We start from the raw sequence: 15534 nt of genomic DNA on the forward strand, positions 1-15534 counted from the left end.
AAAGTCGGTGAGGGGACTGGACCGCATTAATGAAACCATCCCCTCTTCGAATATTTGTACCTTACATCTAAGGGGATGGTAAAGAAATGGACTTACAGAGCCAATCTGCAGCAGGTCTCAGCCTCGTTCCCCATCCGCCGCCCTTCCCTTCATACTCCGATCCTGGACATGGCCACCTGTAGAAGGCTTTGCTTCCACTGACCAGGGCCCACCCACCATGACATTATGTTACCCTGTATCCACCCCCTCCCTGATTTCCCCATGCACCAAAAATCCCTTAATCCTCCCACCCCCTCTTCACGTTGTATGAACCCAAGGATGAGGGCCTCCTCCCCCAAAGTTTCCGTTTCAGTCCTTATTGGCCGGACCTTGCTGGAAGGACCTTCTGGGTCCAGGGAGTTGGTAAAGCCAAGGGGGAACAAAAGCTGATCCAGAGCGGGGGAAAGGGTTTGGGTTGGCAAAAAAAAGGAGGAGGGGAAACCGGAGCCGGCGGGGCTCAGTCTGGGTAGATGATGAAGCCAGAGAACGTGCTGTACTTGTTGGTGTTCCCTCCGTGCACTTTCCCTCCGTCCAGCTTGATGAAAACTTCATCGCCGACATCCAGGTGTAGGATCACGCTGTTGCTGGCATAATCGTAGTTCTGGTCAGCATCCTGAGCTATGGCACTGGCCCGGACCTGGGAGAGAGGAGAGAGAGGTTAGCAAGGGGCGGGCAGTGCTATGGGACTCTACCACGAAGGTTCATCGCGCAGCCAAAACCAAATTACCAGGCCACGGGTAGCAAAGCAAAACGGAATTTATTCATGCACAAAAATGGTGTGTCGTCCACCTCACGGTGCGGTCAAGAGACCCCGATGACAGGTTACACATGCTTTCACAAACCCTAGGGACGCGGGTGGCACTGTGGTCTAAATTACTGAGCCTCTTGGGCTTGGCGATCAGAAGGTTGGCGGCTCGAATCCCTGCGATGGGGTGAACTCCCGTTGCTCTGTCCCAGCTCCTGCCAACATAGCAGTTCAAAAAAGTAGATAAATAGGTACCGCCGTGATGGGAAGGTAAACAGCGTTTCCATGCGCTGTGGTTTCCGTCATGGCGTCCTGATGCACTAGAAGCGGTTTAGTCATGCAGGCCATATGACCTGGAAAGCTGTCTGTGGACAAACGCCGGTTCCCTCGGCCTGAGAGCGAGATGAGCGATGCAACCCCATAATCACCTTTGACTGGACTTAGCCATCTAGGTGTCCTCTGGTCCATGGGGTCACGAAGAGTCGGACACGACTAAATGACTAAACAACAACAAGCTATCTAGGGGTCCGTTACCTTTACCTTTTTACCTTCACAAACCCTCCAAGTGTCCCTATTTTCCAGGGACAGTCCCAGATTTACAGAAGCATTCTTGCTTTCTGATTTGATCCCAAAATGTCCCTCTCTTCTTGGGATATCCCTATATTCACTGGGGAGAATTTCTGTTACATCTCTGTCTCTGCTAAGCCCTTTGGACTTCCTTGCTAATAATAATAATAATAATAATAATAATAATAATAATAATAATAATACCTTTATTGTCAGTGTACAACCTGTGTACAATGAATGGCCTTTTGTTTCTTCTGCGGATATACTTCCCTTACAAGCTTCAACTTTTCACATCTGGCTTAACCACAACTTTTTCTGCTACTTCGCCTCTGGTCTGGAGGCTAGGTGTTCAGAGATGCAGCTATTAGCAGCTTAACTGTTATTGCTGCCTTAGCTCATTTCTCTTGACCAGAGTGCTGAGACTCCAGCTCCCATCAGCCCCAGCCAGCGTGGCTAATTGTTTTTTTTTTTCAACATACTTTTTATTAATTTTACAAAATACAAAAAAAAGGTACATACATAAACACCTTTTCCACCTCCTTCCTACCCACCCACATGGGTCCTCCCCTGCCACAGAAGTATCCCATGTATGTGAACAGTCAGAGATGGTCCATTTTATGCTTGGATTTCTGTCCTCCTCCCCCTCCCCTGACCCCAAAGCCCCCCCCTGCCACCAGGGAGCTCCAGCAAACCAGGGCAGTACGCAGGAGGCCATCCATCCAACCATCTATTGTCATACCAAAAAAAAAAAGAAGAGAAAAATAGAAATAGGAAAAAAGAGAAAAAAGAAAGGGCAAAAAAAGAGAAAAAAACAATACAAAACAGAAATTTTTTTCTTACATTCATAATTGTAAAACCATATTTTGTGGGCTTCCCCTCCCCCCCCCCTCCCCGGTTTTCATCCCTTTTTTATCATCTGCAACAGTTTCTTACTTTATAAAAATACACCTTTGTATCTTATACAACTTATAAATCAATTGTTAACATTTTCATCTAATATTCAAATCACTGAAAAATCAAACTCCCATTTTATCTTCCCGTGCCTAATTTTTACTCCCTCTATAAGCCTCCATATTTTCACATTTTTCCAAAATCCATTCACTTTTAAAACTATAACTATTCTCAATTTAACCTTACATCCCCGATTACCGGCTCCACCCCCCCAATCCAGCAAATTCCATAATCAGCAGACCAGTTATAAACCTGTTAATCCATCCTTATAATCACAACATCACTTTCCCTTCACCCCACCCCCTGTTTACAGTCTTTTGCCATCCAGGCCACCATACAGGACCCCTGAATTTCTTCTCTTCTCTGCATATTTTTTCCTTCTTCCCTGTGGGCGTTCTGGAGTTCCAGTAATACCAATCGTGCCCTCCTCAAAGGCAGGGCACTCCATCCAACTTTTTGTAGAGTAAAGTCATCATTTTTTTCGTGGTGTGTTTCATTTTGTGTTGAATCATCACAGTCCTCATCTTCATCTTTTCCTTCCAAATCACAGTCACCATCATTGTCATTCTCACATTCATCTTTTTCAGTGTCAAAAGCTTCATCTTCTAAAAAATCATATTCTGCCATCACCATCTGAAATTGTTGCTGTAACTCTTGCCGTCGTGTCTCCTCTTGATATAGTTCTATTCTTGTTTCCCACATTAAGGTCAAAACAGACCGCTGGAACTCAGGGGAACACTTTTTTGTTGACATAGTTCAATCCTGCCAAGGTCAAAACTTGTCACGTGGGGTGGAATATGATCACAGTTTATTTTCTCGACTCCATTTTAACAAACTGGCTGCATTCTTCAAGTCTTATTAACAATAAAGTTCGAACTCACATTTCACAAACATTTAAACCAAAAAAGAAATTCCACAAAGTCCAGAAATACAAAGTGAAATAAAAATTGACTTATAAATCCTGATCAACTCACTGGGTTGTCTGGGCTGCCGGCTCCCGAGGAAAAGAAAGGTTTTTCTTAGTCTTTACCTCTTGCTGCAGGGCACTCACAACCACAGTCTCTCTCCCCTTTCACCCTGCATCAAAGGGGAGATTCTCTTTGATGCCTTTGAGGGATCCTTTTGAATTGCAAATCTTCTGTTTACGGCTTCGGGTTTCTATTTACTGTCTCTTTTATTGCCGTGGGGGGGGTGGCTTCCTCTTTTCTCCCCTCTCTCCCAGATCCAAATTGTTTTATAATCCAAATCGTGAGGTTACTTACAATCTTGTTTCCAATCGTTTTATTTTCGGAAGAATCCAGCGCTCTCCGCCTTCGGCTTGAAGCTTCTCCCTGCTAGAATAACGTTGCCGCTCAAAATGGCCCCCGCGACTTCTACCCTCCTCGCTCCGGAGCTCTTATTAGAGCTAGCCGAAGGGTTGGGGAGTCCGGATTGGGGCTGTGCCGAGCAAATTTGCCCCCGGGACGCCCTTCCCGAGGTTCTAAGGGGCGCAGCGTCGCTCTCGCTGCCCTCCCCACTCCTAGCAGGGACGGGCCGTCTCGGAGATGAGACAAAACCCCGCCGATCGGCGCTGGCGCTGAACCCGGAAGCCCAGCGTGGCTAATTGTTAAGGATGATGGGAGTGGTTATCTAGAAACATCTGGAGCGCCACATGCTCTGTGATGGAAAATGCCTTATAGAAGAAGAAGAAGAAGAAGAAGAAGAAGAAGAAGAAGAAGAAGAAGAAGAAGAAGAAGAAGAAGAAGAAGAAGAGTTTGGATTTGATATCCCGCTTTATCACTACCCGAAGGAGTCTCAAAGTGGCTAACATTCTCCTTTTCCTTCCTCCCCCACAACAAACACTCTGTGAGGTGAGTGAGGCTGAGAGACTTCAGAGAAGTGTGACTAGCCCAAGGTCACCCAGCAGCTGCATGTGGAGGAGCGGAGACGCGAACCCGGTTCCCCAGATTACGAGTCTACTGCTCTTAACCACTACACCACACTGGCTCTCAAGTGTGGTCAGAACACTGGTCCATTGAGCTCAATATTGTCTACATCAGAGGTAGAGAACCCTTTTGGCCCAGCCAGCCAGATCCTTATCATGATCCATATAATGGCTAAGGCACTAGTTAAAATCAGGGATTTTTTCCCCCCAGTCAGAACTCACCGGAACTCAGTTCTGGCACCTCTCAGGAGGGCGCCATTGCCATTATAAGAGAACAAGGAAGGCGTTCATGGTGAGTTCCAAGCATCTATTTTTCTAGAAGAATAGCACTGGTTAAAATTATTCCTGAAAACAGAAAAACTTCTTTAAAACTCCTACTGAAACAGTTGGCTACATGAGCAGTGCAGAGAGCGATATGGTGCTGAGCATGACAGCCTGTCCTCAAATGTTCTGAAATGTTACAAGGCAGCCGGTGCTTGCTTCTTTTGAAGCTTATCTCCTCATCCATACAGGCTCTTAAAAAAAACACACACACACACACAACTCAAACAGACCCAACTCAGACACGTTTGAGATGCTGGATTCGGTTCCAGGTGCAAAAAATCCTGTACTTGTGTGGTGCGGTCACAGACCCATGTGACAAACGCAGCTCTGAGCATACCAAACAGCTATTAAACAAGGAGAAGCAGCGAATAATTGTAGGCTTTCGATGGGTAGCAGCAATTCACCGATATGAGCTGGGGCTAGTTCAGGCATCTGCCTGTACATCCTAAATGGCCATTATTTCAAAACCCTATCCCAGGTACGCAAAAGGCATCTGAGAAATATGGCCCTGAGATCTTTCACCTAATGTCCTTTTGCCTCAGTAGCCTGCAATTCTAAGGAAGCTTTTATTTTATTTTATTTGGTGCATCTTCACATCAGTGGAATATGATTGCAGGAGGCCAGATTAACTATTACGTAATTCTGGCCAATGCATGTTCCAATTGGTTTAAGCAAAAACCAAAGAAACATCTAACCGCCTTGCTTCAACGCGTGCAAACACCCTGCACATCTAGAAGTCTATTCACCCCAATGGGACCCGCTTCTGACTTAAGCATCCACACAATCAAGCTATTTGCATGTCTGTTAAGGCATCTGCTTCAGGGCTGCTTGTTTTACTATTTTATTTTCTTACATTTATACCCTCTCCTCCTTCTGTTATGGAACCCAGGAATGCCATCCATCTATTTTCCAGGCAGTCAAACCATGTCCTGGAGAAGACGGAGGAGGCAAGCTTTAAACTGCTGCCTTGAAGAATATTGTTTTGGGATCCGTTTTGGGAAGGCGTATTTGGCCAAAGCATATCTGGCCAACAGCATCGGGGACCCGAGGGTTCTTAACTTTCTGACCCATTCCTGAATCCTCTTTCTGTGCTACCTTAATGTTTAAAGTGATGCACTGCCGACTTGCAGCTTTCTTTGCACACATGAAGCCTTCATTCAGCAACTAGCGGTTGTGAGCAGTTGTCCCCCCCGGCTCATGTGAGCTGGCCTGCTGGATTCTGAGAATCAATCTGACTTATAAATAAAGCATGAAGAAAGATTAAAATGACCAGGACTGTTTACTTAAGTGAAAAGGCAATTAAGAGGAGACTTGTTCAAAGTCCATGAAATTTTGCGCCAGGAAGAAAACGTTGCTTTGAGGCTCCTTATATTCCACAAAAAAACAGACAAGAAGGAAAAACCCCAGTGAGGTTTTAACTCTATCCTTCCCAGGCATCGGTTCTTTTACCCCTGGATTCCAGGAAAACGTCAGGTGTCTTGTGTTTTTTTGGACATGGGTGCAATTCTTGTCACTGTTGAGTGAATGATGAATGAACAATAGCCTTTGTATTGTAGCTAGGTAGTCATCTCAGTGTGATAGACAAACCTTACTGTACACCTGTGAAACATGGGCCACTTATAAACACCATCTCCAACTCCTCAAAAGATTCCATCAACGGTGTCTGAAAATTTTTACACATCACTTGGGAAGACATGCGAACTAATGCCAGGGTACTGGAAGAAGCAAATATCACCAGTGTCGAAGCAATGATTCTTCAAAATCAACTTCGTTGGACTGGTCATGTTGTGTGGATGCCTGATTATCGTCTTCCAAACCAACTACTCTATTCCGAACTTAAAAATGAAAAGCATAATGCTGGTGGTCAGCAAAAGAGGTTTAAAGACTCTCTCAAGGCAAATCTTTCAAAATGTAGTATCGACACCACAAACTGGGAAAGACTGGCCTGTGATAATTTTACTATTTATACCCCACACACATCTTACTGGGTTGCCCCAGCCACTCTGGGCAGCTTCCAACATAGATAAAAACCATAATAAAACATAATAAATCCTATACAGGATTGCCTTCAGACAGCTCGGGGGTTGGATACCTCCATACCCTCCAACATTTCTCCAATGAAAATAGGGATGTCCGAAAGAAAAGCAGGACATTCCAGGATCAAATCAGAAACCGGGATGACTTCTCTAAATCAGGGATGTCTCTGGAAAATACAGGGACACCTGGAGGGTCTGGTTTCTGAACAGTGGCATATAAAGAACTTCAAATAAATAATCAAATTAGCAAACAGAGAAGACAATTAGACAGGAACAGTGTAGGAGTGGCAGGCATTGAGGAGGGGTGCTGCACTGTACAGTGGTACTTTGGATTACAAACACCTCGGGTTACAGACTCCGCTAACCCGGAAGTAGTACCTCGGGTCAAGAACTTTACCTCAGGATGAGAACAGAAATCGTGCGCCGGGGGCGCAGCGGCAGCAGGAGGCCCCATTAGCTAAGGTGGTACCTCAGGTTAAGAACGGTTTCAGGTTAAGAACGGACCTCCGGAACGAATTAAGTTCGTAACCAGAGGTACCACTGTATGTGCAGAAGGGCTGTGAGGGTGATGCAAGGACGTAGCAATATAAGAGTCATGTGGGAAGAAGGACAAAAGTATAGAGTTGAAAAGGACCACAAAGGTCATCTAGCACAACCCCCTTCATTGTTGGAATCTTTATGCCCAACGTGGAGCTTGAACCCACAACCCTGAGATTATCCACGAGGGTGGATTGGAGTATGAATGACCCAAATTCTTTACTGCATAGTTAAACCATGTTGGTTGTACAGAACATGACGGGCCTGATTCTCTTGACTGAGAGCCCTCCCCCCCCCCGGGCAAAAGGTCAAGAAGATAAACTTGAAGAAATCTGATAGGTCTGGGCGGGACATACAACGCAGGCAGCACCAGCGATTTTTCTTTGTTGAAATGTAATTAACACATGTTGTATTAATTCTGCTTAATTAAATTTGCATTATTAATCAATTTGGTAACAGAGCATATGCTGCTTAGCCATTCCACCCCCACCCACCCCATACAACGCAGCTGAATTCTGCTTGGCCAACCAGCTACACTCAGTGCCGGATTGACATGTAAACTAAACAAGCTATAGCTTAGGGCCCCACTCTCTTGCCCCCCCCCCCAAAAAAAATTAAAGGAAAAAAAACTGGATGTACATTTCCAAAATATAAGATAAAAAAAATCCAAATAAAATAAAACCTCCATACAGCAACAGTGTTTGGTGTTGTGTAGGCTCCTATGATGTAAATCATGGGCCCCGCCTGCTCCCTAAAATATCTCTGGTTTGCTCATTTCTATATATAGGGTGCCTACATTCTGCATGGACTGCTTGCATGGCAACATGTGCAAATGGCTTTAGATACCTATTAGGTCCATAAATTACCACATAGCTTATATTCAACACAAAAAAACCCCAGCGACAACTTGTTGTTGACAAAGGACAGCTGGACATATAAAGGGCCCCATTAACTTCAGTAGCTCAGGGCCTCATCAAACCTAAATCCGGCCCTCACATCTGCATTCAAACACAGACCGGGACATGCACAGACCTTGAATGCCCACCTAAATTCTCAGCCTTCTGAGCGTATGTGTACATGTGCAGATGTTGTTGTTGTTTAGTCGTTTAGTCGTGTCCGACTCTTCGTGACCCCATGGACCATAGCACGCCAGGCACTCCTGTCTTCCACTGCCTCCCGCAGTTTGGTCAAACTCATGTTCGTAGCTTCGAGAACACTGTCCAACCATCTCGTCCTCTGTCCTCCCCTCCTCCTAGTGCCCTCAATCTTTCCCAACATCAGGGTCTTTGATCCATGAAGGGGACATGTGCAGATACATGCCCCTTATTCCCATCCAGAGCAGTCACCCCCTGAAGCCAGCAAGAACCTGAAGGAGCGTCTCCACCCCCATTGTTCTACCTGGACACTGAGGTCCAGCGCCAAGGGCCTTCTGGCGGTTGCCTCGCTACGAGAAGCCAAGTTACAGGGAACCAGGCAGAGGGCCTTCTCGGTAGTGGCACCCACCCTGTGGAATGCCCTCCCACCAGAGGTCAAAGAGAACCACAGTTGCCAGGCCTTTAGAAGGCATCTTAAGGCAGCCCTGTTTAGGGAAGCTTTTAATGTTTGATGGATTTCTGTATTTTAATGTTTTGTTGGAAGCAGCCCAGAATGGCTGGGAGAACTCAGCCAGATGGGCAAGGTATAAAGAATAAATTTATTATTATGATTATTATTTTGATTATTATTCACCTGGATATCTCACTCTTGCTTCCAGCTGATCACCACCAGCCTCCTGTCCCGATCCCATTTGCGTACAAACCTTGATAGTGCAAATTTGTGAAAGGTCAAACCCATGTTTTTGCTCTGGGGGAGATGATAATACGAGCGAATGGAGGAAGCCAAACCCACCCTGGGGACCTGGGTGCCTGAGCACCCACAAAATTCCCCATGAAGAGACCGGGCACCCATAAATTTCGGTGGCAGGCTCTGCACGCTGCATGGCACCCACAGCTCCTGGTATTCACGGTTGCAGGGCCCAGTTGGCACTCCTGACTCTGTAGTGGCTTTTATGCTTTGTGTTATAAGTTTGCAATGATGTATAAAAGTCATAATGCTGGCCTCAACATCTGATAGCATTTTTTTTTAAAAAAAAAATCCAAGGTGGAGGCTGTTGTGGTAGTTTTTAACCTTTCTTTGGGCTTATCTTCATCCAAAAATACAACAACCTTGGGCTGGAGTTTGTTGAAAAATGAAATGGAATAGACAGACACAGAAACGGATTAGTCACCTGTGAAGGGCAGAAGGTGGAATCCAGAGGGGATATGAATGGCTACATAAATAAAAGAATGAACGCGTCGCTCCGTGCGCACCACTGCTAGAATTCTGTTGATCTCCTACTGCATGCCGACATTCGCATCTGTGATCAAGGGCATGTTGGATTGATTTAAATCAAGGTGATTCTAAATCACAATGAAACGAATTTTCCCTGTTGCGTGATCCATGTATTTCCTGACTGTGGATGTGGATGCATTGGTGCTGTGTGTGACAACCAAAGCATAACCGGTTTACAGTAGAGCCTTTAGGGAAACTAGGAGCGTTATCCAAAACCTTTGAACAGTAACCACGCACCTTTTTTTGCACTGCACTTTTCTGCTTAGAGACAAAGTGGGCAGGTGTGAAGGTATAGAGTTTCTGTCTGGCTTTCCGTGTGCTTATGCAAAGGCACTAAACAAGACCATTTACTCACTGGCTAAATTCCCAGTACCATCCAGAACCAAGAATATTGGGTTAGAATAGTGTTTCTTCAGGAGACGGGAGAGTAAAACATCAGCCTAATACTTCAACACTGAAGTCAATAGAACATAACATTGCTTAATTTCCAATCCAATTATGCCGGTTTATTCAGAAGTAAGTTCTCTTGATTTTAATACGAGTCACATCCTACTGTGTTTAGGACAGCAGTTGATTATCCCCTAAATGTCTCTGCTGCTCAGATGAGTCATAAATATCCACAATTTGCCAAAACGGCCTATTGTGTGTCTAATTTTTATAATGCTTCACCTCAAAAGTCACACTCCCCCCCTTTTACATAGAAAAGTTGTTGTTTAGTCGTTTAGTCTTGTCCGACTCTTCGTGACCCCATGGACCAGACCATACATAGAAAAGTATGATTCATTAAATCAGCGTTTTTCTAGAGGATTATAAATGCAGGGTGGGGTTGTATTCAAAGTCGCATATAGACTGAAACATGCTGGTTTATATTTTAAGTCAGATTTCATATTAAACCACTTTTTTAAAAGGGCACTTAACTTTAACAGCAAACATTTCAGACCTAAATTATATTTTAAAACATAATTTTAAAAACTGTGTTATTTCTGAAATCATTGATTCCCCCCCCCATCCATCCCAGCAAAAGAAAAACAGTGGCTCGGGTTCTCTAGACATCCGGCATGGCCGTGCTACTTTAAATCAACCCCCCATCTCCTCTGGCCCCCAACCCCTTGAAGCCCCCCATGTCTGATCCCTACTGGAAACGGGGTCACAGTAATTAGAAAACAAAGAAGGTTCTTTTTGTTCGAGGGAGCCACTGAAGTGAAGAAGATGCAAATTGCTTGTGTCCAGAGTTAGCAAGGGCTAATCAGCAGTTTTCATCCATCCGTCCAGCCCAAGGGACAATTAGGCTGGGCAGAGACAACGTAGCATAATATAATTTGGTCACTGGAATATAATAATAATAATAATAATAATAATAATAATAATAATAATAATATATTATTATTATTATTATTATTATTTATATCCCACCCATCTGGCTGGGTTTCCCCAGCCACTCTGGGCGGCTTCCAACAGAAAAATAAAACACAGTAATCTATTAAACAATATAATAATATAATATAATATAATATAATATAATATAATATAATATAATATAATATGCACAAGCCTACATGCCTGGTTAAACTAGCCTCCTCTTTTTGGTGCAAGATAATCTCCTCTACACCAAACAAGCTGCACAATCTGTGTCCCAGTCATTTTAGTTATATATGCCACATAGATAATCGTGCTCAAAGTGATTTTCATCACGCAAATAGACATTGTGGGGAAGTTCTTGCAGTGCAAAAAAAAAGTTCCAGATTATTTGGGCAAGTGAACCAAGCTTGGCAGGGAAGAAGAAGGCAAATATTGTCCAATCAAGATGCCACTTCTCCTTTCCCAAAATGCATTAGCACCGTATGAAGTTGGGGGTGCTTTTCAGAGTACCTTTCACACATAACGATTCAGGGTGCTGATCCCAAAAGCTGATACGGTAGGTGCTAGGTCTGCATAAACTTGTCAGCTCAGTGCAGGAGGCGCTGACCATCTCAAAGGAGTGGTACTTCTCTGGGGTCATTCCTACTGTTTCCGGAACCTGTGTATGTTTGTTTATTCTTAGTTTAATTGATTCGTTTAATTTGTATACTGACCTTCACCCAAAGATCACAGGGTGGTTCACAACATAAAAATACAAAATAAGGACACAAAGTACATAGTAAAAACAAGACCAAACCAAGACCTCCCACAAACACATTCAAAAGGACATAGACTGTTAATCATCCAAAGCCAAAGGTCTGGTTAAAGGGAAACATTTTCTCCTGATGCCTAAAGATATGCAAGGAAGGCACCAGGCGAGCCACCCTGGGGAGAACATGCCACAAACAAGAAGCCACCACAGAAAAGGCCCGTTCTCATGTTGCCAGCCTTGAGACTTCGCATGAAGAAGGGCCTCAGATGATGATCACAGGGTCTGGGTCAGTTCATATGGGGTATAGCAATACCTTTAAGGTATTGCAGTCCTGAGCCATTTTAGGCTTTATAAGACAAAACCAGCACTTTGAATTGTGCCCAGAAAGAAAAAGGCAACCAGCGCAGTCAGACCAGGATTAGTGTAATACAGTAGTACCACAGGTTACAGGTGCTTCAGGTTACAGACGCTTCAGGTTACAGACTCCGCTAACCCAGAAATAGTACCTCGGGTTAAGAACTTTGCTTCAGGATGAGAACAGATATTGCATGGTGGCGGCGTGGCGGCAGCACGATGCCCCTTTAGCTAAAGTGGTACTTCAGGTTAAGAACAGTTTCAGGTTAAGAATGGACCGCCAGAACGAACTGAGTTCTTAACCTGAGGTACCACTGTATGCTCAAACCGTCTTGCCCTGGTGAGCAACCTGGCTACCAAATTCTGCACCGGCTAAAGTTTCCGAACCATCTTCAGAGGCAGCCCTACTTATAACGCCATTGCAGTAATCTAGGGTTGCCATATTTCAAAAAGCAAAAATCTGGACACAGAAGTTGTTCGAGCTGTCATACATTCGGATTTCCCTGGACATTTCAGTGATTTCCGCCCAGACGCTGTTTACGAGGGCTGAATACCGGCTTTATCTGGGAAATCCCAGACGTTATGGCAACCCTAAGTAATCTAACCTAGAGGTTGCCGGAGCATAGACAACAGATGGTAGGCCATCCCTGTCCAGTTGTGGGCGTAGCTGGGCCACCAGCCGAAGCTGATGAAAGGCACTGTGCTCCACTCACCACCTGAGCCTCAAGCAACATAAAATGATCCAGAAAAAAAACCCAAGTTATGTACAGTGGTGCCTCGCTAGCCGAATTTAATTCGTTCCACGGGTCTTTTCTTATAACGAAAAATTCGTCTAGTGAATCCTATAGGAATGCATTGAATTTTTTCAAAAAAAATTTTTGCCCGTAGGAACGCATTTATTTAATTTCAATGCATTCCTATGGGAAACCGCGATTCACTAGATGAATTTTTCATAAAACGAATTCGTCTAGCGAGGCAACCTCCGCTCGAAAAATCCTTTCGTTAAGCGGAAATTTTGTTAAGCAGGGCATTCGTTAAGCGAGGCACCACTGTACTCCAAGTTGTGCAATCAAGAGCAGGCAATCTTCTATCCATCTGGATTAGGGGACCACCCACGACCAGAAGAACACTTCCCAAACAACAATCCAATAGGACCACTGCTAAGCAGTGCCACTCACTAGGACAGCTGCTCCAGAAGTATAACTTGGTTGATGGTACTGAAAGCTGCTAAGAGGTCGAGGAGAAGGTCGAGGAGAATTAACACCTTTCCCTGTCTTCATATAGGGCGACTCAAGCAGCTTCTGGCCAAAACTGGGCCTAAACCCCGATTGAAATGGATCTAGAAAATCAGTCTTTAGTAGTGGCACTTGCTTTAAAGTAGCCTGTATAGGATTACCTCTTTAACCTTTAGAACTTGAAAGAATGGAATGGTCCCGTTCCCCCCCCGCCGCCTGCCATGCCACAAATTCCCAGCCTCAACTTGGGCAATATCAAAGAGTGAGCTGGCTGTAAATGATACCTTCAAAGCTGGAGCGAACTTTTTGTTATTAGCAAAAGCACAACATTCACAGGCTTGGCTGAATGTTAGGCCTAATGAGCAGAGCAGCTCATCCCTGGTAGTCTTTGCCCCATGATTCAGTTGCTGAGACAGAAAGTCTCTGCCACCCTACGACCTCTAAGTCACCTATTCTCCAAAGCTTCTTCCAAGCAATTGGAGACTGTGCCTGCGTGCACCATGCTGCTGCTCTGCCCATTTCAACCCTCTCCTGGTTCTGGGAGACCACATGGGCGTAGCCAGGATTTTTGTTGGGGAGGCAGGACTTTTGTTGGGGGGGGGGTAGAACCAACATGATTGGTCAGTTAGTTAGTTAAGTATTTCTATTGTTCTACTTGATCAGGGGAGAGGGTCAGCTGCCCCCCCCCGGTTACACACATGCCAAGAGGGAGGGAAGCCTGTCGAAGCAGGAATGGGAGACACCTGTAACTCTTCACCAGCTATAGGTGCCAACTCCCTAGGGCCCTGGGTGCCTGAGCACCCACAAAATTCCCCATGAAGGGGCCAGGCATCCACAAATTTTGGTGCCAGGGCCATGCATGGCACCCATGGCCATGGGAACTGCTTTCACCAGCCTGACTCATCTCTGTCTTTTGGCTTCCCTCCTGCGACTTGCTTGCTTCAGCTTCTGCCTCTGATTCTGGACTTCTCTCTGCCACCGACTCTCCCAGCTCACTAAGACCTGTTCCCTCTTCCCAGTCTTCTCCCTCTGACCACCCATTGCCATCCCACCGCCACTGCCCGTTCTCTGAGTCTTCTTCCCTTGGTGCTTCCTCAGCTGGTTCCTCCACCATTCTTCTGCATCCTTCTTCTTTGGCAATCACTTGTAGCCGAGGAAGATTGTCTTCCATGAACACAGGCTTAATAGTGAGTCTGTAAGTGACTGTGGAGGCCAATTCTGGATCCACATGTCCTTCCACAGTGGGGACATAGGTTTCTGGGCGGGAGTTGATCATGGTGAGGGTTTCCAAAGCGTGCCTTCCTCTTAGTGTGTTTCTCCCTTTCGCCCTGAGTTCAAGCGTCTTCAAAGTCCACAACACCTTTGGTAAAGGCTGTTCTCCAACTGGAGCGCTCGCAGACCAGTGTTCCCAGTTTGTCAGTGTTGATACTACATTTTTTAAGATTTGCCTTGAGAGAGTCTTTAAACCTCTTTCGTTGACCACTAGCATTACGCTTACCATTTTTAAGTTCGGAATAGAGTAGTTGCTTTGGAAGATGATAATCAGGCATCCACACAACATGACCAGTCCAACGAAGTTGATTTTGAAGAATCATTGCTTCGACACTGGTGATCTTTGCTTCTTCCAGTACACTGGCATTAGTTCGCCTGTCTTCGCAGGTGATGTGTAAAATGTTTCGGAGACACCGTTGATGGAATCTTTTGAGGAGTTGGAGATGGTGTTTATAAGTGGCCCATGTTTCACAAGCATACAGTAAGGTTGGTTGTACAATCAGTCCCATGACAGGCAACTCCTTTAATCCTTCAGTGCTACAGTTTTCAGGGAGAGGCCTGTATTGTGTACCTCACCTCATGCAGTGTGCATTTGCGTGTGTGCGCGACAATGTGAGGAATTCACAGGCTACAGGGACAGGGCCCAGGTAATAAATTCCTTAGATAGACAGATCAAAATAGACCAGCACCAGGCCTCTCTAAACAAATCTCTGACAATAGAGTGAGATCTTACATGGATCAAGCTGTCACCAAGGGAGATGAAATACTGCCCGTATTGCCAAAGAGAGGGATAAACCTGTCATGTGGGGCTTATGCTGGGGCTATAAACATAGGGCACCTGCCATTGGGCAAGGGACAGGATTTAATGGGGAATCTGCTGTGTCCTGAGGTTGCTGGTTCAAATTCTGCTTGGGGAATTTGCTCTCTGTTCTGTAGTCTTTACGAAATTGACTAAAAATCCCCAACAACCCTCCAGGGGTAAATCTTTTGTTTATTCTTCTTGACGCTTAAGTGTGTTTAAGACCACAATATAAAAAGCACCGACACTTTTCTTCCCAGCACTGGGAGAG

The 15534-nt window shown here is 45.1% G+C and overlaps 1 protein-coding gene across 1 annotated transcript in view; it reads right to left on the reverse strand.

Moving 5' to 3' along the window:
- Positions 1-496: 496 nt before the first annotated feature.
- The window catches only part of C1QL4 (complement C1q like 4), a 36535-nt gene continuing 21497 nt past the window's right edge, over positions 497-15534 (reverse strand). The window contains exon 2 of the mRNA XM_035107948.1: positions 497-676. Coding sequence (XP_034963839.1) covers positions 497-676 — 180 coding nt within the window. The remainder of the gene's footprint in view (positions 677-15534) is intronic.

Source organism: Zootoca vivipara, chromosome 2 (assembly GCF_963506605.1).
Source record: "Zootoca vivipara chromosome 2, rZooViv1.1, whole genome shotgun sequence".
Taxonomy (NCBI): Eukaryota; Metazoa; Chordata; class Lepidosauria; order Squamata; family Lacertidae; genus Zootoca; species Zootoca vivipara.